At 48.1% G+C, this 24,203-nt stretch overlaps 1 protein-coding gene across 1 annotated transcript in view; it reads left to right on the plus strand.

Moving 5' to 3' along the window:
* Phf2 (PHD finger protein 2) overlaps positions 1-24,203 on the plus strand; it is a 67,990-nt gene that overhangs the window by 13,349 nt on the left and 30,438 nt on the right. The window contains exon 2 of the mRNA NM_001415143.1: positions 22,192-22,277. Coding sequence (NP_001402072.1) covers positions 22,192-22,277 — 86 coding nt within the window. The remainder of the gene's footprint in view (positions 1-22,191; positions 22,278-24,203) is intronic.

Below are 24,203 nucleotides of genomic sequence, written 5' to 3' on the forward strand. Positions count from 1 at the left end.
GAGCCAGCTTGGCTGAAGTCTTTTCCCTTTCACCTCTTGAGGCCCCGAAGGCAGTTCTGGGAGTGGCCTAATGGGATATATTCAGCGATATCCCTGGCAACTTGTGGCTCTTTTAGGGCACTGAGAGTGTGAAACCACTTTTGCTGCTCCCCACCCCCACCCCAGGGCTGGTGCTCCTACCTTGTACCTCACGCCCCTTGGGTCTTCTTTCGGTTCCTCTCACAAGCAGAGCTGGGAGGGATCTGAGAGCAGGTTCAAGGGTGGAGACTGCAGCTTTAAATAGGAGAATCTGTGTTCGAGTTGAAAAACTTTCTAATAATTGAAACTGGCCCCCAGGGGATCCCATGTAGAGAAATGAGGTCTGTGGTAAACAAGGGCTGCTCAGTTTTGTGCTGTTGACGTTCTGGACTAGAGAATGTTTGGGGGTGGGGCCTGGCCTGTGCACTGTAGTATGTGTGGTTCTGGCCTCCATCCTGCAGATGCTGGGAACACCTCGAGTCTCGATAACCAAAGTATCTTCGGCCACTACCATGTGTACCGAGGCATGCACAGCAGCACCCAGGGACAGGCCAGACCCCAGCCCAAAACGGTCTTTGTCACCTTGAGCCCCTGCAGTGCTGCACAGTAGAGACAGAGCCTGGCCATCTCAGTGCATGCCAGCAGGTGTGTCAAAGGATACAGCACCTCAGGTCGTCCAATGACCACAGGGCCTGCTGATTTTTCTACACCCTGGGCAGCCGATCTTTTGATCTCTGTTGCTATAGTTTTACCCCGCAGCTCCGAGTACTGCCATTCATTCACGTTTAATTCCTCCTTCCCCAGAGCTGTGGCATCTACCCGCAGTCTGGTGTTTTCTGACAACAGAATCAGCAGGCTCACCCTGAGTGTCATTTGGGAAGAGCACCCTTGTCTTGGCTTCTTGTCTCCACCTGTTCACTCTGTCCCTTCTTTGTTTGAAACCTGCCTGCTGCGAGGTCAAAACACGATTTTTTTTTTTAAATCCTATCCAATTTCCACCCTTCCCGCTAAGACTAAGCCTCTTGTAGTCCAGGCTGGCCTTGAACTCTCTCTATAGCTGAAGATGACATTGGATTATTTTTCTGGCCCTTCTGCCTTTGCCTCCCAAGAGCTGAGGTTAAAGGCAAGTGCCATCGGGACCTGTTTAAATGATGTTGGGATGGAACCCATGACCCCAAGCACACTAAGACAGCACTTAGCCAACCGAGCCCTTCTGTATACCTTTAAGTTTAGATTTGCTGAAAGGTTGTGTACATTGCACTCAGTTTCCCTGGATGCTCACACCCTGTGTCCCCAGCATAGGAGCCAGCATTGATCATTGTTGCCCACGCTGGGCTTTACTCATCCCGTAGCCCTTGCCCCAGGCGCTTGTTCTGCTAACATCACTCTAGAGGCTAAATTGTGCTGGTATTCTCTGCCCCTGTGGCTGTTATGGCGACCTCCTTCTCTCTCTCTCTCTCTGTCCTATGACTCCAGAAGGTGAGACAGCCGTGTAGGCTGGATCTGAGGATCCCTTTGAGTTTGAGGGGCTGCTTCTCCCCAGGTAGCCCAACACACCTGTGTGACACCTTGACATGGTGGCCAGAGGCGGGATCTGGTGTCACTTGGCAGGTAGGGTGCTATACCGTGGTGTACAAGGCAGGTACACACACCCCTGACCTGCTGAGATGCAAGCCATGAATCCACTCTCTGCACCTGGTACTCGCAGTGGCCATGATGACAGTTTATGGGCTTAGGAAATTTCCCTATTCAGTTTCTTCTGCATCTCACTTTCTAGAAAGGAGAGAATTAATTAACTCTGTGGATCTGTGGCGTCTCACGTGGTAAAAGCTGGACTCTAGGACAGTTTGTTTTGGCTGCAGCTGCCTTTGGGTGCAGATATACTGTGTGCCACAGTGCCTGAAGCCTGCACCCTCTGAGCCAGATGCTTCAGCAGGGGTTGGGGAGTAGCTGTCTTTGGGGTGTTCGGTCCAAGCCCCACTTGTAGCAAGTGGGAAACTCACTGTACAGAAGGTTAGGCTATGAGGACTAGGGTCCTCACCACCTCTAGGCCTAGTGCGCCTTCCTTTGAGTTGCTTCTCGAAAGAAATCAGTGCAACAGAATTCAGCTTCCCTCTGAGAAGACCTCAGACCTCAGGCGGCCAGTTTTGGTGACCTGCCCTGCTCTGACTGGCTGCAGCCATCAGATCGTGGTGTGCCTTCTGCCTTGCTGGCGACCTTGCAGGTAGCCTGGCCTTGGGTTTGTTCCTTGTCTGCAGTGATGCTGGGGCTCTGGATTTGGGGACACAGGAACTACTGAGACTCCTTACTCTGTTCTGGGTCCACCTCACTTCCTGTGACCCTGGCATCTCTACGTTTGGATGTTTGCATTTATGTTGGAGCTCTGGGCTTGGGGACACAGAGACCACTGGAAGCCCTCAGTCTGTTCTGGATTTCCCTCACCTCCCATGGCCGCAGCATCTCTACTTTTGGATGTTTGGGTCTTTACCAAGTGGTCTATGCATCAAAATCTTGGCTTCAGCCCTCACTCAGGTTAGGTCAGAGTGTCCTCATTTTAGGAAATTCCCAATCCTGTCACCTTGTGATGGGTGACATGATGGGGCTCTGTGAGTATTGCTCAGGTATGCACTCCCACTGGAGCAGCTCCTCTGACTAGAAATCACACACACACACACACACACACACACACACACACACACACTTATGTATACAGTTTTATTTTATGTGTGTCAATATTTTGCCTGCCTGTGTATTTATGCACCACAGTTGTGTGTCTGGTGTCCTCAGAGGTCAGAAGAAGGTTTTAGATCCCTGTAAATGGAGCTGCAGACTGTTGTGAGCGTCTCTGTGAATGCTGGGGGATCTAATTGATGCCCTCTGAAGGAACAAGTGCTCTTAACCCCTGAGTCCTCTCTCCAGCCCTGGCTCCTCTGATCTTGACCTACCAGATTTTGCAGATTTTAGGGGTTCCCTTTTCTCTTTCCTGGGGGAGGTTTGTGATAGTGGCTTGTGTGAGAGACACTACAGGATGGAATCCCTCACCTTGGTGGTTGCCCAGCCTGAATGGACTGCTCATTCGTGGGATACTGTGTTGACACCAACCCATTTGGATACATTGTATCCACTGCTTGAGTCCTCACATAGAAGTTTCCTGGTGACGTTTCAACAGTGCCCTATAGCCTGTGGGCCTTATTGAGAGCATCAGTCAAGGCAATCCCTGAATGCCCCTCTGACAGCCAGGGGATTGGACCTGGTCCTTCTGCCTGCTGTGTTTGTCTAGATCTGCCCATCTTCTGTCCCTAGGCACTAATTACCTGAGGTATGGCTAGGTGTCTCACCTGCTGTCAGCCACCTGCTGCTGTCTGTATGAGTGAGGCCATGCCCCCCTCAGACCACAGTCATGGGTGTTACAAGGTTGTAGAGTCCTGGCCGAAGTCCAAGCACCACAGCTCTCTGTTCATTGGCTGTTTCTGTTCCATCCTAGAGAACCCTACCCCCTCTTCTTGCCCATCCCAGGCTCCGACCAATCACCTTCGTGTGGACTGGGCCACCAGGAGGCTCTGTCCTCTCCTGACCTACCGGCTCCAGCCCTCTAAAGCTTCCAGTAGTCAGGGTCAGTCCCATCATCTGGAGGCCTGTTCTGGAGACCAGCTTTCACCATCCAAGTCTCTACTAATCTTTGCATTTCTTATCTTTTATAGCTTTACAAAAAAAAGTAAAGGTCAAAGAATAAGCATTAGATTTCTCCAGCAAGACGAGTCCAGAGCTCACCTTTAGCAGGGATATCTCCCGGAGTTGTAAGAAGTCTTCTGATTTCAAGGGCCACAGGGCACAGCTGTCTCCAGGGCCTATCTCTTGCCGGGGCTGAGGAGAGTAAGCCACCTCCTGTGTTCAGAGTCCTTATCTCTGTCAAGAGGACCTTGGACTGCATTTGCTCTCCAGTCAGGTTTGTTTGCTGTCTCTGAGGGTTTCATCCAGAGAGAAGGCTTTAATTCCCAAAGCTTCTGGGAAGAGATATTTGCTCTACATCTGCATACAATTGGTTTCCTTAGAAACCACTGGAATAGATGCTCTGGAGCCTGCTTCAGATTTTTAAAGAGACCCTGCCCTGTATCTAGAAGATCTAAAAAACCCACACAGCGGTTTTAGAGTACTTACAAAGACAGTTGTGAATATTCATTTAATAAATCAAGATTCCTAGGCTGCTGAATGATAGAGCTGAGGGGTGATTAAATAAATGGCTGTGTACGCACACAATGGGAAATTATCCAGTTGCCAACAATGTGTTTACAGCAGGTTTAATGACTGGGGGAAATGTTTACAATGTAACATTAAATGACTTGCCGTATTTATTAGTAGGGTGACAGCTGCTATTAATTAGCTAAAACAAGTTCAAATTTTTAAATATTCAAATTTAATATTTCAGTAGTAAAATTTTATTTTTGAAAGTGAAGGGTTTAAAAGGTCATGATATGCTCCCCCCTCCCCCCAAAGCACATTTCTACTTTGCAATGAGTTTTCCACATCTGTCATGAAAAACTGAATGAGGGCCTGGCCCTCCTAGTGTTGAGGAGAAGACTTATTGTAGATATAAGGGAGAGCACAGCCAGAGTCATCTGGAAGGGTCCAGATTGGACCCAGAGACCAAGAGGCCGAGAGACTAGTATAGCCAAAACGGCTGGGTTATATAGGAATCAGAGAAGCTCGGGGATGGGGTATGACAGCCAGGATGTGTCTGTAAGAGGTCCTGGGTAAGATGCTGAGAGAGGCTGGCTACAGTGTCAGATATTCATCCTGAGTTTGAGACCTAGCACTTCCATAGTTAGGAATTAAGTAAACTGAGTGTGGTGGTGCACACCTGATTAAGGCGGAGACAGTGGAATTGCCATGGACTTGTGGCCAGCCTTGACTACATAGTGAGACTCTGTTTCTAAAAGCTAAAAACAAAGCAAACAACAAAACAAAAAGAGAAAAAAGCAGGCGAGGAATTCAGCTTGGGGTGCATTGCCGGGCTCCTCCTAGAGAAGTTCCTGAATACCGGTGTTGAAGTCCCTCTTCTTGTCTCACTGCTGCTGGCCTCAGGCTTCTTGATATTGAAAGCAGAAGGAAGAGGGTCAGCCCCACTCGGTTGGTACACAGTGCCTCCTTTCCACTGTGACCTCACCCCCTAGAGTACCGTAGTCCGCTAACTGCCTTGTCACTGGCTCCCTACCCCCACCGGGACCTGGGAACTTGGGGCTCTGCCCAGCTGTTGGGAGGGGGTCTCCTTTCCCAGGCTCCTGAGTCCCATGGATCCTCCCTCTGTCCTAAGAGCAGAGACCACTGTGCAGAGCAGTGGGCTATCCTGTCACCAGCTCTGTACTTGTGTGTCTGGGAACCCTAGTGCTTGGCCTTGCCACAGCTAAGGGTAGTGATTGAGTCAGTCAGTTGTGAATGTGCTAAACACTCCTTCTGTACCCAGAGATGGCTCCAGGGTGGCTCTGAGAAGGAACTGAAGCTTCTTTAGGACTTGAGATGCTTGGATGACTTCTAGCGGGGAATCCACACTTGCCAAGAAGACGCGATTCCTCACAGATGCTTGGTACTTACAGATACGAAACGGTCGCTGGCAGGCAGGTTCCCGAATACTCACAGATGCCAACAACTGCTCACATGTGTGGCCTCTTCTAAGTGCCACCCGGTCCCTCCCTGGTACTTGGTGCTGGCAGACACTGAACAGTTACTTCTAGGTGTTCAGGTCTCAGTGGCTCTAAGCAATTATGCACAGGTATTCGAATACTTAAGGAGGTTAAGTCATTGCTTGCAGATGCCAAAATGTTCTGGGTAGCTACTCCACCTGGAAGCAAGGTGACCCGAGGCTGAAATATGAGAAGCCATGTCAATATGCTCACTTTCCTCCAGGAATGACCACTGTCTGTCTGTCTGTCTGTCTGTCTGTCTGCCTGCCTGCCTGCCTGCCTGCCTGCCTGCCTGCCTGTCTGTTTTTTGAGACAAAGTTTTTCTGTGTAGTCCTGATTGTCTAGAACTCTCTCTGTAGACCAGACTAGCCTTGAATTCAAAGATCTGCCTGCCTCTGCTTCCCGAGTGCTGGGGTTAGAGGTGTGGGTCACCACCAGTCGAGAATGTTCAGGTGAGCTTTGTGAAACCGAGGACTTTGAGACACGGGAAAGATGTCTGTCCATATGAATTACGTAACATGACAGCCAGCTCTGGGATGGCTTTATCATGCTTTGGTGCTGAGCCTGGTGTGTCAGGCACCCAGCACCATGCAGGAGGCACGCGTTTGCGAACGTGGAGGCCAGTGGATTCCGTGAGGCGTCTTTTTTTTTTTTTTTTTTTAAATATTTTATTTATTTATTATATATGAGTACACTGTAGCAGTCTTCAGACACACCAGAAGAGGGCATCAAGATCCCATTACAGATGGCTGTGAGCCACCATGTGGTTGCTGGGATTTGAACTCAGGACCTCGGGAAGAACCGTCGGTGCTCTTAACCACTGAGCCATCTCCCCAGCCCCCGTGAGGCGTCTTTATCATTCCTCACCTTAGTCTTTGAGACAGTATCTCTCGACGAACTGAAACACTCCATTTCTGCTATCCTGCCTGGCCAGCGAACTCCCAGGATCTACCTCTCTTTGCTTCCCAGAACTGAAGCCACAGGCGTGCTCCTCCAATGCCTGGTTTTTATGTTTGTACTGGATATCCAAATTCAGGTTCATGTTTGCATGACAGGCATTTTACCTACCTACAGCCCAGAGGCACATTCTTTGTGAGCAGATTGAACATGGCGGGCTGCCTGCTACCCTGCATGTGTTCTTTACAGGTGTGTGTGTGTGCACGTGTGTGCGTATGTGTACGTGTGTGCATGTGTGCACGTGAGGGTGTGTATATGTGTATATGCCTACACTCACGTGTGTGTGTGTGTGCGTGTACATGTGTGCACATGTGTATGTATGTGTGTACATGTTCACGTGTGTATGTGTGTGTATGTGTGTGTATATGCCTGCGCGCACGTGTGTGTGTGTGTGTGTGTGTGTGTATGTGTGTGTGCGCGCATGTATGTGGCTGGCCTTCTGCTGCAGGCTCATGCAGCCACAGAGGCTTACTGCTTAGACAATGCTCTTGAGAACACTGGATTCGAGTCTTTTGAGGTTAAGCTCATGAAACAAAAAGAGCCATCATCCTAGTGTTATCCAGTTTCTGTGCTTCACCAGGGCAGGCCCAGTTACAGCGCTATGCCAGTGTTGGCTTGCGTCTGTCCACAATGTAGGACATGCCATCATAGTTCAGATTTATAGCTAGTCTCACTTTGGATTCTCCTGTCCACCGCAACTGTTGCTTGCCTGCCGCCAGCTTGGCTGCCTTGTCCTCAGCCCCTGCCATGCCTGGCCTTTCACTGTCAGGCACTTCCTCTCCTATGGGCCAGGTTTGGAGGCATCAGGCAGGCCAGTTGGAGTGGGCAGGATACTAGAGACTGGTCTTAGTTTTGGGTGCTGACCGTCTCTGGGTCACTGGTTTCCATGCTCTCCGGCCTGTCTGACACAGAAATTAAACTGCTGACTCTGACCATCAGGTAGAGGCAAGCCAACTCTTAGTCACAGTGAGGGAAGACCTTGAGGCCAGGGACTCAGCACCCAGTACTGCTCCACGTGACAGCTTGGCCTGGTCAGGGCAGAGTGAGTAAAGTGTATGCATGTGTGTGATGTCTGTGTATATAGTGTGTATGCATGTGGTATCTTATATGTGTCTTGCATGTTGTATTCTGCTTGTAACATGATTTGTTTGTGAGGGCAGTATATGCAGTATGTAGGGGGTGTCTGCTTTGCGTGTAGATTGTGTGGTATGTATGTGCATAATTGTGTTATATGTTTTTATATATGTGTGTGTGATATGTATATCTGTATGTATGATTTTTATGTGTGATATGTGTGGTGTATATGTTTGCTTGGTATAGTATATGTATGGTGTGTGTGTGTGCATGTATGCGTGCTTGTTTCTGTCTGTGCTGTGTCTCTGTGTCTATCTGTGTCTGGCAGTGGTCAGGTGATGTGATAGGACCTTACCAGCCTTGTCTAGGTCTCTGAGGTCCTGAGGGATTTGGGTGTCATCTGTAGACTTTGGTACCAGGCACTTCCTCTGGGAAGAAAGGAGCAGGAGGGATAGACAGAGCTTTCTAGAACAGCACATCTTTAATCTCACCTGTGAGAACCTGACTACAGCCACCTGAAGGTGCTTCTATAAAGCCCTACAAACCTCTTTCCTGCAGTGTGGGCTGTCTTGCCCAGCCACCTCAGCTGGGGTCTGAGCGACGCCCCTCCCCTTCCTGGAGGAAGAATGTGACACAGTGCATGTTGTCTTGTGGATCAAATCTCTGTTATGTTTTCAGGAACAGGCAGGCAGTGGACACTCGGAGTTCACACCCCAGCACCGTGTGCTGCCCAGGAACAGGGCTCAGTTCTATCTGATGGCCCAGACTAGTCAGGCCCGAGGAGGGAATGTTCTCGGACCCCGGTGGGCCCCATGGGAAGCTGGGCCTCTGTTGCCGTTGTGTGTCCAGTGCCTTTGAGGAGCGGTTAACTCGAAGCTATGTGCTCCGGCTGTGCCTCTGAAGAGCTGATGACCTCAGAGCCATGACAGGATTCCTTCTGTGGAAGCTGGCGGGGCAGCGAGGCTCTGGTGGTGGGGGGAGGCCTTTCCTCTCTTAGTTTCTGTAAACTAGAGTACTTGCCTGTGTTAGGAGAAAAGAAGAGGTGCTTACTTTCTCCAGACACATGCATGTGCATACCCTAAATAAATAAGTGTAACAAGCAGACATGCATGTGCATACCCTAAACAAATAAGTGTAACGAGCAAGTACCACAGGACTCAGCTTCTGGCTCTGAGAGTAGCCAGACTGCCTGCCTCCCTGCCCGTGAGCCCATGCTTCCACCTTCCTTGTTTCTACCTCGGGACTTTCCACACTTCGTGAGGACTGGGTATTTTGTGGGTTGTTTGCCAACCTGCCCATGTCCCTCCACACGCTGCAGTTGGAGCCTGTCTGGGCTGGAAGGAGACATCCCAGCACTACTGTCTCCCACTCTTCTACGAGCTCTGTGTGGCCTGCGGCAGGCTCTCAGGGTGCCCAGGTGTTAAGCCCTGGTCTCTCCCCTCCAAGCTCTGCCCTGATGGCACCCAGGACCCTGGGCCAGCCTCCCACTCCTGGCCCTTTGCCTCTTGCTCCAGCACGGTCTGACTTCTTTAGGAAAGTTTCCCATGTGAGTAGCGTTCCCCTGCGTCTTCCACGCACTGGGTTCTTTTTCTCCTCTCCCTTCTCTTTCACTGCTTCCTCAGTGCTGGATATTGGGCCTTAGGCCTTGAGCACACTAGGTCAGCACTTTCACGTTGAGCTGCATCCCCAGCTCTCTTAGCTACTCAGACTGATTTTAAATTTGCCATCCTGTTTCAGTCTCCTATGTAGCCGAGGTTAGGCCTTCTATGTTAGCTGAGGTTAGGCCTGTAGTTCTAGGCCCAGCATGATTTTTAGTAGACAAGTTATAGTCTGATTTTAAATGTATAGAATGACTAAGCAAGAAGAGTATAAATGTATAGAATGACTAAGCAAGAATGACTAAGCAAGTTCCTGTTTGCCTCCCCTCCCCTACACATCACCCCGTTTCCTTACAGAATTCTTTATATCCGTGTAGTATATCTGATGCAGTCGGTTGATGAACAGTGTTGATGTTTTAGCATTAACGTCTATAGTTTGTTTTAGAAGTGAGCCATTGTTTGTTTAAAATTTTTTTATTATTTTATGTGTATTGGTATTTTGCTTGCATGTGTGTCCGTGCACCACATGTGAGCCTGGTGCCCTTGGAGGTGAGAAAAGGGGGTTGAATCCCCATCAGACCAGAGTCACAGGTAGTTGTGAGCGGCCATGTGGGTGTTGGGGATCACACCAAGGTCCTCTGGAAAAGCAGCCAGTGTTCTTTTTTTTCCGGAGCTGGGGACCGAACCCAGGGCCTTGCGCTCCCTAGGCAAGCGCTCTACCACTGAGCTAAATCCCCAACCCCGCAGCCAGTGTTCTTAACACTGAGCCATCTCGCTAGCTCCTAGAAGACATTCTTTGTATTACGTGTCCTATTTTTTTTTTAAATCTGAATGTGTATGGTATGTATGTGTTTGTGTATTTGTGTTATGTGTGTGTGGTATGTATGTGTGTATTTATGTATGTATGTATGTGTATGTGTGGTATGTATGTGTATATGTTTGTGTTTGTATTTGTGTGTTTGTGTATGTGTGTATGGTATGTGTGTGTGTATGTGGTGTGTGTGTATGTGTGTGTATGTAGTATGTGTGCATGTGTGTATGGATGTGCATGTTTGTGTATATATATGTTGTGTATGTGTGTATGTTCACATATGTATGAGTGCTGGTGGGTCAAAGGACAACCTCAGGTGTTGGTCCTCTCCTGGAGATTCTCCTGTCTTTACACCTTGCTGTAGGAGTGCTGGGGTTACAGACACACTACTGCATTTGGCTTTACATGTGTCCTGTGGCTCCAAACATATCCTCATTCTTACACAGCAAGTGTTTCACCCAGTAAGCCTTCTCCCCAGCCCCTACATCCTGGGGATTTTGACCATAATGCCATGAGCCCACCATTGTGGGATCGCACAGAACAGTTTCTCTGAAGTCTCTGTGCGTCATCAATTCCCGCTGTCTCTTGACCCCAAGCCCTGGGAACTGGGGCTTTTTCCTGCCACCATAGCTTTGCATGCTGTCATATAGTTAGAACCACGCTCTGATGGCTTTTCAGACTGGCATCTTTCACTTTGCAGTGTATGGTCAAGTGTTCAATGTCTCTCCATGTAAGCGAGAATTTCCTTTCCTGGATGTGCCATGGTTTAATGGTCTATCCCTTCGGTTCCTAGAGAGCTTCACTGTTGCTTCTACACTCCAGTGTTTAGGATGCTGCACAGGTTTTAATGCCGTGTGAGTTTTCAGCTCTTCCTGGGTAGATACTAGGGCGAGCAACCATGGACTCACACAGTAAGAGCATGTTCATTTTCCGAGAAACCACACAGCTACAATGCACCAATGGCTGTGATGCCACTGATAAGTGAGTGTCCTGATCACCCCTTTTCCCACCAATGTTCAGTGTTGTCAGGGTTCTGCAGTTTGGCCATCCTTGTGAGCGTGCTGTGGGACCTTGCTTTGATTCTCATCTTCTGGTGCCGTGATGTTGATAGTCTGTCACATGCTCGTGTCCTATAATGGTCATCTAGAGATCTTCTTATGGAGGGGCTTGTCGAGGTCTAGGGTCCACTTCAAAACTGGGCTATTTTCTTGTTGAGTTTTAAGAATTCTTGCAAATGTTGGAACCAGTCTTTAACAGCAGTGTTTTGCAAGTATTGTCTCTCATTTTGTGGCTCGCCATTTTAATTCTCAAAGCAGCATCTTTTTCAGAGCAGGTGTTTTAGATTTTAACGAAATCCAACTTGCCAGTTCTTTCATAAATCATGACTTTGGGGTTGCATCTAAGAAGTTAACAACAGGGCTGGGGAGATGGTTCAGCAGGTAAAGATGCTCACCGCAAATGATGCTGGCCTTCTGTTTTAGTGTATCTGAGTCTTCACATGCAAAGTGGGTTTCTGCTGGACAACACATAGTTGGGTCATCGTCGTCGTCTTCCTCCTCTTCCTCCTCCTCTTCCTCCTCTCCTTCTCCTCCTCCTCCTCCTTCTATCTATTTTATAGTCTCTGCCTTTTAATTAGTACATTTAAGACACTGATTTTTAAAGTGATTATTGATATAGTTGGGCTAATATTTACCATATCTACTATTGTTTCCTATTAATTACATAGTATTCATTTACATATATACATATACATCATATACATACATATGCATGCATGTGTAGATGTGCATGCACCTTTGTGCCTCCAGTCAGAGGTTGATATTATGTGTCTTTCTCAGTTACTTTTTAACCTTTTCTTTTGAAACAATGTTTCTCACTGAATCCAGAGCTCACCAGTTTGCTAAGTTAGCTGGTCAGCAAGCCCAGGGATCCTCCTGAGATCATCACATTATGTGACACTTGACCCATGGAGCTATCACTCCTCTCTCTCTCTCTCCTTTCCCTTCCATTCTTTTATTATACTGGCATTGGCTTTAATTAAGCATGTTGTAGGATTTCAGTTTTCTTTTTCTCTGTCAATGATATTTTTAAAATAAACATTTTTAGTGGTTGCTGTGATGGTTTGAATGAGAATGACCCCTATAGGCTTATATATTTGAACACTTGTTCCCCAGTTGGTGACACTGTTTTGTTTGGGGATGTTATGAAACTGTCACAATGTGAAGCCTTGCTAGAGGAAGTATGTCACTGAGGGCGGGCTTTAAGTTTGTAACCTCACCCCACTTCCGGTTAGCTCTCTCTCTCTACTTTGTTTTCGTGGTTGACTATGTCATCTCTTAGCTTCTCCCTGACGTTATGGACTGTCCCTCTGGAGCCCTACATCAAGGCAGCTCTCCTATAAGTCAGGTTCAGTCATGACGCCTTATCACAGCAGCAGAGCGTTACAGCTAAAGTCAGTTGCTTCTGAGTGTACAATGTACATGGATGACTACTCCACATCCTCTCCCCCAGGACTCTAGCTGCTCTTGGTGGAGGAAGAAACAGTATTTTAAGGATTCCTTCCCATGCTTTATAACATTGCTGTTTTTAACTCAACTCTCCATGAACATCAGGCACAGTATACACTGTTGCTATTGCTTATTACTGTTGCAGATACTTATTACTCAGGCCAGTGAAGGGTATGAGAAGTAGGGGCCTGAGAGATGACTGGGTGGGTGTAGGCTACACTGCCAAGTCTCGCTGCCTGGGTTCACTGCCTGGGCCCAGCATGCTGGGAGAGAACCAGCTCCTGCGAGGATTTCTCCAGCCTCCAAAGAGACATTCGCAACAGAAAATATAAAGCACACCAAAAGCAAAACCAAAATACACAGACAGTAGTATTTTGCCCCATACACACTAAATAAAAAGTGTTTAAACATTTTAAAGAATATGAAATTAAAACGTTTAACTTGTTACTTTTTAATAGCATCTGTTCTTTATATAATTTGAGTTTCTACCCTTTGTAATTCTTTTTCTCTCTAGAGAACTTAATTTAACATTACTTTTGCAGTAGGGTACACTGGTGGCTAGTTCTCACAAATTTTGCCTAAAATAGAGATTATTTTCCTTCACCTTTAAAGGATAGTTTTGCCAGACATGGTGGTGTACACCTATAACCCCACATTTGGAACTTGGAGGCAGGAGAATCAAAAGTTCAAGCTCATACTGAGTTTGAGGCCATAGTCAGGGCTATGTGAGAAGCTATATAAAAAATAAAACTTAACTAATTAATTAATTAAGGAGCCTGGGAGCAGCTAAGTGAGTAGGAGACATTGCAGTCAAGCCTGGGGCTCTTAGATCCATCTCAGAACCCACAGAGGAAAGGGAGGATCTATGCAAGTCCCTCTGACCACCACGTGCACATGCAAAATTTAAAAATGCTAGACTCAGAATTCCATATGTTGCCTGATCCTTCAAACCCTTTAAATAGTTTACCACATACTCTTGATGCTTGCAAAATTTTTGAGAAATTGGATGTAAGTCCATCCTTGCTTCTATGTAGGTAAGGAGCTTTTCTTCTGACCACTGGCTTTTCTCAAGATCCCTTTGTGTTTGAGTGTGTATGTGTGTGAATGTGCACATGTATGCCCAGGCATGCATATGGAGGTCAGAGGACAATGTTCGGAAGAAGGCTCTCTCCTTCTACCTTGTCTGTCTTGGGGATTGAACTCAGGACATCAGGCATGGCAGCGAGTACCCTAGTCACTGAGCACCCTTGCCTACTACTGTCTGCATATTTTGTTTTTGGTTTTGGTGTGCTTTATATTTTCTGTTGCAAATGTCCCATTTCGAGAACAAGAATCCTGTTCACACCTGACACACAGGAGGGCTTACATGCACGCCTGCATGCTTGCCTCCTCTCCGATTCTTCTGGAAGCTGAGATTCTGTGGTGTGGAGTCCCCAGCTGGAACACTGTAGTGTCTCTTCCTGAGACCATAGTGCTGTAGGGTTGAACCCTAGGAAGCTTCCCTCCTCATACTTGGTCCCTCGAATGGTGCTGCTGTTGATTGGGAAGGAGTCAGAGTTTCCCAGGCAAACAAAGACTTTCACTTGGGTTTCCTGTGAGCCAGAGGGCTGGGCTACATTCAGTTGTGTCTTTCTGCTGATCGAAGTGTTCCGTTCTTCTCAGGTCACTTTCTCCGAAAGGTCTGCACGCACCAGCACTTGATTTGGCTAGCATTCTGTAAAGAAGATTTCTCTGGGTCAGAGAGTATAGATTTGAGACAGGGTCTCACTTGCTGGTGTCCACTCAGAGATCCACCTGCCTCCGCCTCCCAAGTGCGGGATCAAAGGTGCATGCCGCTGCTCTCAAACAAACAAAAACAAACAAACAAAATGCTAAAATGAAATTAGATAATTTTTCATGATTAAAAATCTTTAAGGGCTAAGGGTATAACTCAGTAGTAAGGTATTTACCTAGCCCACATGAGGTCCTTTTAATAGCTAGCATCACATACTCAAAGAGTTTTACACCTGTCTGACTGTGTGAACATAACAAATTCTAACTTTGGAGGGATGCGGCTCAGTTGGTAAAGTGTGTGAGCTGAGGGCCTGTGTGAGCGTGAGGGTCTGAAGTGGAGTCCCCAGCATTCATTTAAAAGTGAGGTGAAAGCCTGAAACCCCACCTTACAGGGAGGCCTGCCACCCTGCCAGTGTCAGTGAGCTCTAGGTTCATTGAGTGACGCTGTCTCAGAAAGGAAGATGGAGAGCAGCCAAGGAAGATGTCCAATGCTGATCTCTGACCTCTACATGTATAATTACACATGCATTCACAGCCTCATATGCACACACACACATGAACATGTGCACATGTATAACACACACACACACACACACACACACACACACACACACACACACACACAATGCCTACCCATGGACTCATGATGACATGGACTTCTGCTAGGACTGATGCAGCATCAGTGTTAACATTTGAACATTAATGTGCCCCAAAGACCTGTGTGTTGGTTGCATGGTCCAGCCTGCAGTGCAGAACCTTGAGGAAGTGAAAGCTAGCGGGAGGAAGTAAGGTCTTTGGGGGAGCGTCCTGGAAGGGCATGCCCACCCCTCCCCCACATCTCTCTGCTCCCTGCTGAGGAAGGCAGGCTTTCTCTGCTGCATGCTCCCACCATAATGCTTTGTACCACAGGATCAAAGAGATAGGCCAAGGGACTCTCTACCAAGAGCTCTCAAACTATGAGCGAGAATAAGTTTTTCCGCTTTTAAAGTCGATTTTCTCAGGTGTTTGGACACGGTGACAGCTAACTGGCACAGTCAGCAACACCCTTTTAGCTGCCAGTTTGGTGGGCATTTCCTGCTGTGGTGGCCTTTTCTATGACTATTACAGCTTAGTCACGAGTCAGGCAGATACCATTTTCCCGTATGATTTTCGTAAAGAAAATGGTCTTTTCACGGCTACATCTTTGACACACATTTCAGGGCTGAACCCAAGTCTCTCTTAGGTGCCTGTGACTCATTTGCAAGTGATCTTTTATTTTGGTTCCTGATGTTTCTCAGTGCAATATGAAGCTGTTTCATTGTCCTGAATTGCCTTTATTACCGTGCCCAGGAGGGGGATGCAGTGACCCCATAGGCCTCTGGGAGGGGAGTGTCCTCTCCATGTCACTCGCAGCCACCACTGACCTGGCCTTCCCATTTTGTTTTGAGTTAACTCTGACTTTCCCAAAACTCACTATATAGAGGCTGGCTTTGAATTTATGGTGATTCTCTTGCCTCTGCTTCCAGAGTGGTGGACTTACATATGTACACACCACACGCAAGTCTTGACCTGGCTTTAATTAGAATAGCATTTGTGTGGGCCTTGCTAACTTCTTCCCAATGAATGCTGCTTTAAATAAACCTTTAAGTGTGATTTTTCTACTTTTAAGAGAGTTAGAAGTCAGATTTCTGGGATGCACCCTTTAACACACAGCCCTCAACATGCAGCCCTTAGCATGTAGCCCTAACATACCTGTTAGTTCAGTCCTCGCGAGCGTCTTGGCCCTTGGTTTCATGTCCGCCCATGCTCCTAGCTCCAGTTTGCTTCAAGGGCTGGGGCAGTTCTGCTGTGTCCTGTAAGTAGAATGACTGTGGCAATGAACTTGGGAGTGGCACAGCTGCCTCTGGATGGGAGGGATACAGCTGACCCTGAATTTCTTAGAAAAGACACAGAGCATTGTCATCAGGGACACCCGAGGTGTGCTCAGGGAAGCAGCTGTAGAGCTGAGTGACACTGGGGACTTGCTTCATGCTTAGGGAAGTGTGCTGTCTACCTGCCATGCTTGACTTTTCTGTAAGCAAACCCAGTCTGTAAATAGGCTCACAGAAGAGACTCTCCTGATAGACAAGTCAGAGTCAGACCCTTTGTACAGGCTCCATGGTGGTGTGAATACTTCCTGGCCAGTACAAACGCTCCATGGCTCGTGTGAATGCTCTGTGCTTGTGTGAATGCTGTATCTATGGCTGCCGTGACTCCTCCATCCCTGACGTGGATGCCCCATGGCTGGTGTGAATTCTCCGTGGCCGTGTAAAGCGCTCCCAAAGCTTGTGTGAGTGCTCCATAACATCTGTGAATCCTCTGTGGCTGGTGTGAATTCCCCACGGCCAGTGTGAAATACTCCATAGCTGGTGTGAATTCTCCCCCAAGGCTGGTGTGAACACTCTGTGGCCAGTGTAGATGCCCCATAGCAGCATTTTGCCAGCGTTCCATAAAATCACTTCAAGTCGAGCTACAAACCCACCCCTGGCACCTCACTTGCCACTTGCTTCTCTTAGACTTACTCGTTACAGATATTTTGTCTGGAGTTGTTATACAATGTTAGCACTGTATGTTAGACTTTTTTCTTCACCAATGCGTTTTTCCATTCGTCTGTGTTGCGGAATGGGTAGTCTTCGAGACAAACAGTATTTTACGTGCGTGATCCCATGTTGTTGCTCTGTCGGCCTGTCTCGGATGTTGGATGCTGTACCCATCTTAGTAACAGTCCATCCCACTGCTTTCTGTGAATTGACAGAATGCCAGTTCTTAAACTTTAGATGCATAGCCAAGTGAAACTGCTGGCTTATATTTCATTTTATGTTGATTTTCTGAGGAAATCATTTTTTTTTCTGTGTCTGCACCATTTTACATCTCTCAACTAAGGAGATTATGGAAGGGTCACGGTGTCTCCACATCTTCATAAAAAGCTGTAGCGGTCCCACCGAGTGTGGACTTTTGATTTTGCACCTCTCTAATGACTAGAGCGTTCAGCAACGGTTTGTGTGCTTGACAGCTGCTTATTCTCCTCTGGGGAGGTGTGTGTCTGCGTCATTTGCTCATTTTAAAACTAGGCTATTTTATTATTGTGCTATATGAGTTCTTTATGTATTTGGATGCTAGACCCTTACCAGATATGTAATCTAAAAATATTTTCTCATTTATAGGCAGACTTTTCTTTCTCAACAGTGTCCTTTGATGTACAAACCTGGCTTTTAATTAAGTTGAAATAATTCTTTGATACACACACACACACACACACACACACACTCTTTCCTTGCTCTTCCCTCCTGCTGAAGCTCTTCTCATTCCCCACAAGCCCTGTGGTTTCAAGTCCCCTCCTCTTTTTCCTTATTTTTTGAACACTGAATTGGGATTTCTGGACAAGCATGAGTGAGGAGGTTAGTTACCGGGACAACTTATCAAAGGTACAGTACTGAAGAAAATGGCTCTCCCTTCCCTAACTAATATCCATCAACTGCCAGTCAGATCTTTGGGAAGGGGTGGGACTTCGTGAGCCCCGCCCCCATCCATGAGGAGCTGTTGCCTGACCCAATCTTAGATGCACAAAGGGAAGGGGTGGGACTTCGTGAGCCCCGCCCCCATCCATGAGGAGCTGTTGCCTGACCCAATCTTAGATGCACAAAGGGAAGGGGTGGGACTTCGTGAGCCCCGCCCCCATCCATGAGGAACTGTTGCTTGACCCAGTCTTAGATGCACAAAGGTTTTAATTTCGATAAGTCCCAGTTTATCATTCATAGTTGCTGCTGCTGCCTCTTTCTTTGGTGTTATATCTAGTTACCCACTGCCGAATCCCAAGGCATGAGGATTTCATGTTTTCTTCTAATAAATACCTTTACCATTTTAGACCTTATATTTGGCTTATCATTTTGTTTGCAGTTAATTTTCCCGTAGGGTGCCAGGTGGGCATTAGGAATAGAGAATTAGGAACTCGCAGGCTAGCTAGTCTATACATGGTAAGGTTCGGGTTCTGAAAGATCCTATTCAAGACAGTAAGGCAGAGAGCACAGAAGAAGGCACCCAATGTCCTGCCCTGGCATCTATATGCATGTACACATATGTGTTTATCTGTAAATGCATGTGCATACAGTCTCACACATGCATGTTTGCACACACACACACACACACAGAGACAGAGACAGAGACAGAGAGAGACATACAGACAGAGAGAATAGTCTTTCCCTATTGAATGATCTTTTATTTCTGGGTTCTATTCTGCTGGTCTGTTTCTAGCTAGCTCGGTGCTAGCGGCAAACTGTTTGGGTGACTGTGGCTTTGTTGTGTGTTTTGAAGTTGTGAAGTGTGTGTCTTTTTTACTTCATCTTTGTTTATGAATATTTGGGTATTTGGGGGTTCCTCGCGGTTCCATGTGACTGTAAAGTCAGCTTTTACGGGTGCTTCGGCAGTGGACAGATCTCGCCTGAATTCGTGGTGCATTTCTCTCAGCAGCTTGACCTTCTTGATGTGTGTGTCATCGCCTCCTGGGTTTTCTTTTCAGATTGTCTGGTGCCAGTGTCTGCCACACAGCTGTGCTGGTGTGGTAATCTTGCGTCCTACAGCCTCCCTCCTTGTTTATTAGGGCTAGCATCTTTTGTATACGTGTTTCCCTGTGGTTTTCTGTATATTTAAGCTTGTCATCTGCAAATAAAGATTCCTTCACCTCTGTCTAGTCGAAGGCTTTCTATATAGTCTTGCTGTCTAATTGTTCTGACTAGCCCCTCTAACAGCACTGAGCAGAAGCATCCTTGCTCATTTCAGATCTTCTGCAGAGAGGTTTTGGCTTATCGTACTATGTGATATTAGCTGTGAGGTTTTCACATCAGGTCTTTACCTTGTAGGAAGGTATCTTCTATTTTCACTCCGTAGAGTTAAAATGTTTTTTCTTCTGAAGAGCCAGGAGTTGTGATACATATCTTTAATCCCACCACTCGGAGGCAGACACAGGGGGATCTCCAGGCCAGCCTGGTCTACAGAGTGAGTTCTAGGACAGCCAAGGCTACAGAGAAACTCTGTCTCCCTCCCCCACAAATAAAAATAAATAAAATTATGACTAGGTGCTGGACTTGCCAAGTGCTTTTTCTGTATCGGTTGAGGTGATCCTTGTGTTTATATAAGGTAAGAACATCTTAGAAAGGATGGGGGCTGGGGCAGGATTGGGAAAGAGGGGGACAGAAATGTGAGGGAGAGAGGACCTCCTCGGTGTGCTCCTTGCCTTTTGCCCTCAGAGTCGGGTGAAGGTCACATGATCCCCACTTCCGTGTAACCTCCAGGAGGGCCCAGGATGCACCCTTTCATTGTAGTCAGGTGTGATGCCGCAGGTACTGAAGCATTGGTTTACTTCATGTGCTGAGCTATCCTTCCATTCCTGAGGCAAGGCTCATGATTGTGGAATTCAGGCCCCCTTGGTGTGCCGCTGGACTTCACGATATAGTTTGCAGGGGATTTTATACTGCTATTAATAAGAGTTGTTTCTCTTTTGTTTTCTCATATGCTTTTGTCTGGCTTTGAAATCAAGATGTTACTGATCTCATAAAAGGAATCAGGAGGGCTGGGGATAAGAAGTAGAATCCTTATCTAGCATGGCTAAGGCCCTAAATTCATCCACAGCACCAAAATCCGGTGGTGTGTGGGTCAGGGATGTTACTTTCTTATCTGCTTGTTTCTGAGGAAGATTGGTATTGTTTTTGATAGAATCCACTAGTGCTGTCTCTGGGCTTTTCCTTTCCATCACTTTATTCATTGTGTGTGTGTATACGTGTGCATATGTGTATGTGCGTATGTGTGTGTGTGCATGTGTGTATGTGCATGCTCATGCTTAGGCATGCACCACAGCACACACATGGAGGGCAGAGGACAACTACCAGGTTGTCTGTTCTCTTCTACCCTTTGGGTTCAGGGAGTTGATCTCACCTTTACCCGCTCAGCCATCTTGCTGGTCTCTGGAGTTTTCTGAGGGAGGAATGACAGACAGCGTGTCGTCTTATAGTTCTGTTGATTTTCTGTTTTGTCAGTGTACCTATGTGCTGCTGGCTGTTGGGAATCGGTCCCTGGGGTTTAGATGGGGTCAACACGCACTCTGCTGCTGAATTACAGCTTACTCAGCTGTTTTTGGGGGGTACTTTTTGTAGTTTATGTGTTCCGAGGGCTTTGTCCATTTTGCCCTCCCTACCTAATCTGTTGGTCTATAAATGTTCCCCTTGCAGTTTTCTTTTCCTTTCCTTGGGGCCAAGTATCTTTTCTTCCATGTGTGGTTTCAGTGATTGTTCGGTCCTTTCTCTTTATCTTGGTGAGTCTGGGTAAGAGCTGGTAAACTCTTGGCTTGGCTGATTCTCTCTGGTGTTACTGGGTTAGGTACACATTTTACCAAACTCTCCCCGAATAATATGGAGGAAATCCCGATTTAATGGGAAACAAGCTCCGAGGTACAGAGGTGTGCTAGCCTGTCAGGTGATGTGTGAGGGATACAGAAAGTCAAGAAAAGCCTCTCCCCTTTCTTGCCCAAGGTTTGCAGAGGTCAGCCTTGTGCATCAAAGCTGTGTTTGTTTTTGTTAAGACAGGGTCTCGACTTGGGCTCTGAAGCTCACTGGTTAGGCTACGCTATCCAGCCAGTGAACCCCCAGAAAGTGCCTGCCTTTATCTCACCAGTGCTGGGACCGTGGGCACTGGCCACCGCACCCTGCTTTCCTTGCATCCGTTCTGAACTCAGGTCTTGGTGCTTACACAGCAAGCCCTTCACAGACTAAGCCATCTCCTCAGCTCCTCTTACTAATTTTTAATAGAATGTATAGTGGTTTCCTATGAGCTCATACATCATGAGGCCATACATAAAAAAAAAAAAAAAAGACAAAAGCACATTTTAAAAGTTGTGCTAAATACAGCTGGAAGCAGTTTGGGAACTTTTGATGGATTTGTAGCATGTGTCCTATGCAAAAGTCATCTGCATAGTGTACACTGGCGGCTTCTAGACAGCCAGTTCCCTTAGTCCTTCCTGGATGGAGCCTCTGGGGCTGCCCTCAGGAAAGGCCACTTTAAAATATGCCAGGTAACTCTGGTCATGCCTCTGTGCTCGCTGGAAGGGTGCATTGGCATGTTTTCCAGCGACTTTCCCATCAGTGGGAGTCACCTGTCCCCATACTCTGCCCTCCTTTCCGTCAGGCCCTCCTGCTGGCTTCTGTCGCCTGTAGCCAAGACTGGAGAGTGTCAGAGTAGAGCCACCTTTTCATTTTGCTGTCGGTGTTGCAGGTCGAGGTGTTTGGCTCCACCCTCGTTCATGTGGCCGCTGTCTCCTGAGCCAAGTTTCTCAGCGGGATCTTGGGGCCATGGAAGCCCTCTCAGGAGGGACACATTGGTCACTGTCCTTCAACCTTGCCCTGACCTCCTGAATCTGAGTGGGACAAGTGGTTGTAGTACAGCTCAGGATTCTCTAGGCTTCCCAGAATGTTCTGTCCTCCAGCTACTGCTAGATAAGGCCGTGTGCCTCCCCTTACCCTCCCAGGGTGATGGTGGGGGTGGTCCTCACTGAGGCAGCGTCTGCCACCATGTGCGACTCCCACTGCAGATTCATGTCTGAGGAGGGCAGCTCTGCAGCCCTTTCTCCCCTCCCTCTCCAAGGACCACAGCCCTCCACAGTTCCACTGGTCCTGCTTCCCAGCAGTGAGCAAGAGCTGCTCCAAGCTCACGGACGGTGCTGAGGGAGAGTGAATGGGAGGGGAATAACAGCCTGTCTCCTCCCGTTTTAGCTGTGTTGGGGTGGAAGAGGAAGAGGCACCAGACATCGACATTTACCACTGCCCGAACTGCGAGAAAACCCATGGCAAGTCCACGCGTAAGTACCTCAGCCCATGTGGAACATCGGGGTCATGGCCCCGTGGCTCTGGTGCCGGGAACCCCTCCAGCTCAGCAGATTGCCCTTTGGTTTACTCTTGCCCTCAGAGGCAGCCATGTAGATTCCACCATTCCCAAGGCTTTGCCAGGGTCACACTTAGCACCTATAGTGGGCAGGCCAGCTCCTGTTCAGTGTGGGCTTGGTGCTCAGATGATGAAAGTGGTGTCCAAGGCCCCCAGCTCAGCCAAGCTGCACATGTGTGTGGCCCTATAATCTGTCCTCTAGGGGCTTGGTTTTTCCTACCTAACACCCCTACAGGAAGTCTTTGAGGGCTTGGCTTTCCCACAGAGTCTGCTGCTGTGTATCCAGCGCTCCTCCTTCCTACTCTTGTCCTCTGGGCCCTGCTATGCAGCAGGAGCAGGCTCACCTTATACTGTGCAAGTTCATCTAAGTGGACTTTGAGCTCCAAGCTTGAGTCCCAGTTATAAGTGGACAGCAAAGATGTAACCAGCAGGACACAGGGACTGGACCTGTGCGTGTGCTCGTGTGCGTGTGCGTGTGCGTGTGTGTGTGTGTGTGTGTGTGTGTGTGTGTGTGTGCGTGCGTGTGTGTGTGTCTATGTGTCTATCCTCATCCCCAGGGCTCCTGCCTATGCTGGTGTGAGAAACACTCACATACACTGCAGGTGGACGTTCTCTTACTGTTTCACTATTCACATCGCATGCTTGAGGCTACAGGACTGAGTTGGGGGATTTGGATCCCCTGTGACTCTCTCCCATCATAGTCACCATGTCACTCTCCTTTCAGGAGAGTCTCACCCCAGTGCTCAGTGCAAGCTGAGAGGCCGTGTTCCCTGTGGACATAAGAGAGATGAAGATGAGAGAGATACAGACAGTGGGGTGGGGGCAGTGAGGCAGGGATGCATGCCATGGGAGACACAGGCACCAGGAGACTCCAGTACCAGGGTTACTCAGTTAACAGGAGGACATTGGTATTGGGGGGCATCTCCTGTTCAGTGGGCCGAAGCTTATCTAAAACTCTAGGGACACTGGAGCCTGGTGTGGCTCCTGGTAAGACTGGTACTAAGTGGGGTGGGCTCTCCTAGCTCCTGGGCTCTCTGCTGTCTCTTGGCTCTTCAAGGGCTCAGCCTCTGTGCATTGCTAGAATGGTGAGGCAGCTGTGGTTCCTGGTCGTGCCCTAGCACGTCCTTAGCATCTGGCTGTGCCGCCAGACCATCATCCAGGACTCTAAGGCACCTTCCAGACTGCCCAGACCCAGAGCGCTTATGCTCAGAGCGTCTCGAGGTGGGTAAGCTAAGTTACTGATGATACGGACAGGAAGGAGTGTTCTCACTCTCCTGGAACCTTGTGGAGCTCAGGGTCTTCTTTATCTTTATGTCAGAAATAAGACCAACATGGAGAGCTTCCACCAGGACTTGGAGCTGGTCTCTGGGGCCTAGGAGGCTGGGTCAGGGCAGAGCATGGTCGGACTATCATCAGGCAAGTTCTTAAGGAGGATGGGATAGAGAAGTGTGTGCTCTTCCCAGGCGCCCTAATGAGGGTGATCTGGAAAATGCTAGGGTCACCCTGCCCTGATGGTTCCTGCCACAGGTGCACCTAGGAGTCATTTCTAAGGAGACTCCCGAATCTCAGAGAAGTTAGAAACTGTCTGGAGCCTCTCCTGGCAGTCACAAATGTTTCAAGGGGTCCTGGCTTGGAGGCTCTTGCCTGAATCTGCCCAGAGCACAATGAAGGTATGGTGTGGATTTGAGCAGGTCACATCAGTGGCCATCGGTTTGAATTGGGGGGCAGGGTGAGGGTTTGGGCATCTTCAGAAACAGCATTTGCTGTGTCAACACCCTATCCACTGGGGAAGGTATATGCACTTGGTCACCAAACCCTGCCCCTGGGCCTGGTGGCAGGGAGG

This window comes from Rattus norvegicus, chromosome 17, assembly GCF_036323735.1.
Source record: "Rattus norvegicus strain BN/NHsdMcwi chromosome 17, GRCr8, whole genome shotgun sequence".
Classification (NCBI taxonomy): domain Eukaryota; kingdom Metazoa; phylum Chordata; class Mammalia; order Rodentia; family Muridae; genus Rattus; species Rattus norvegicus.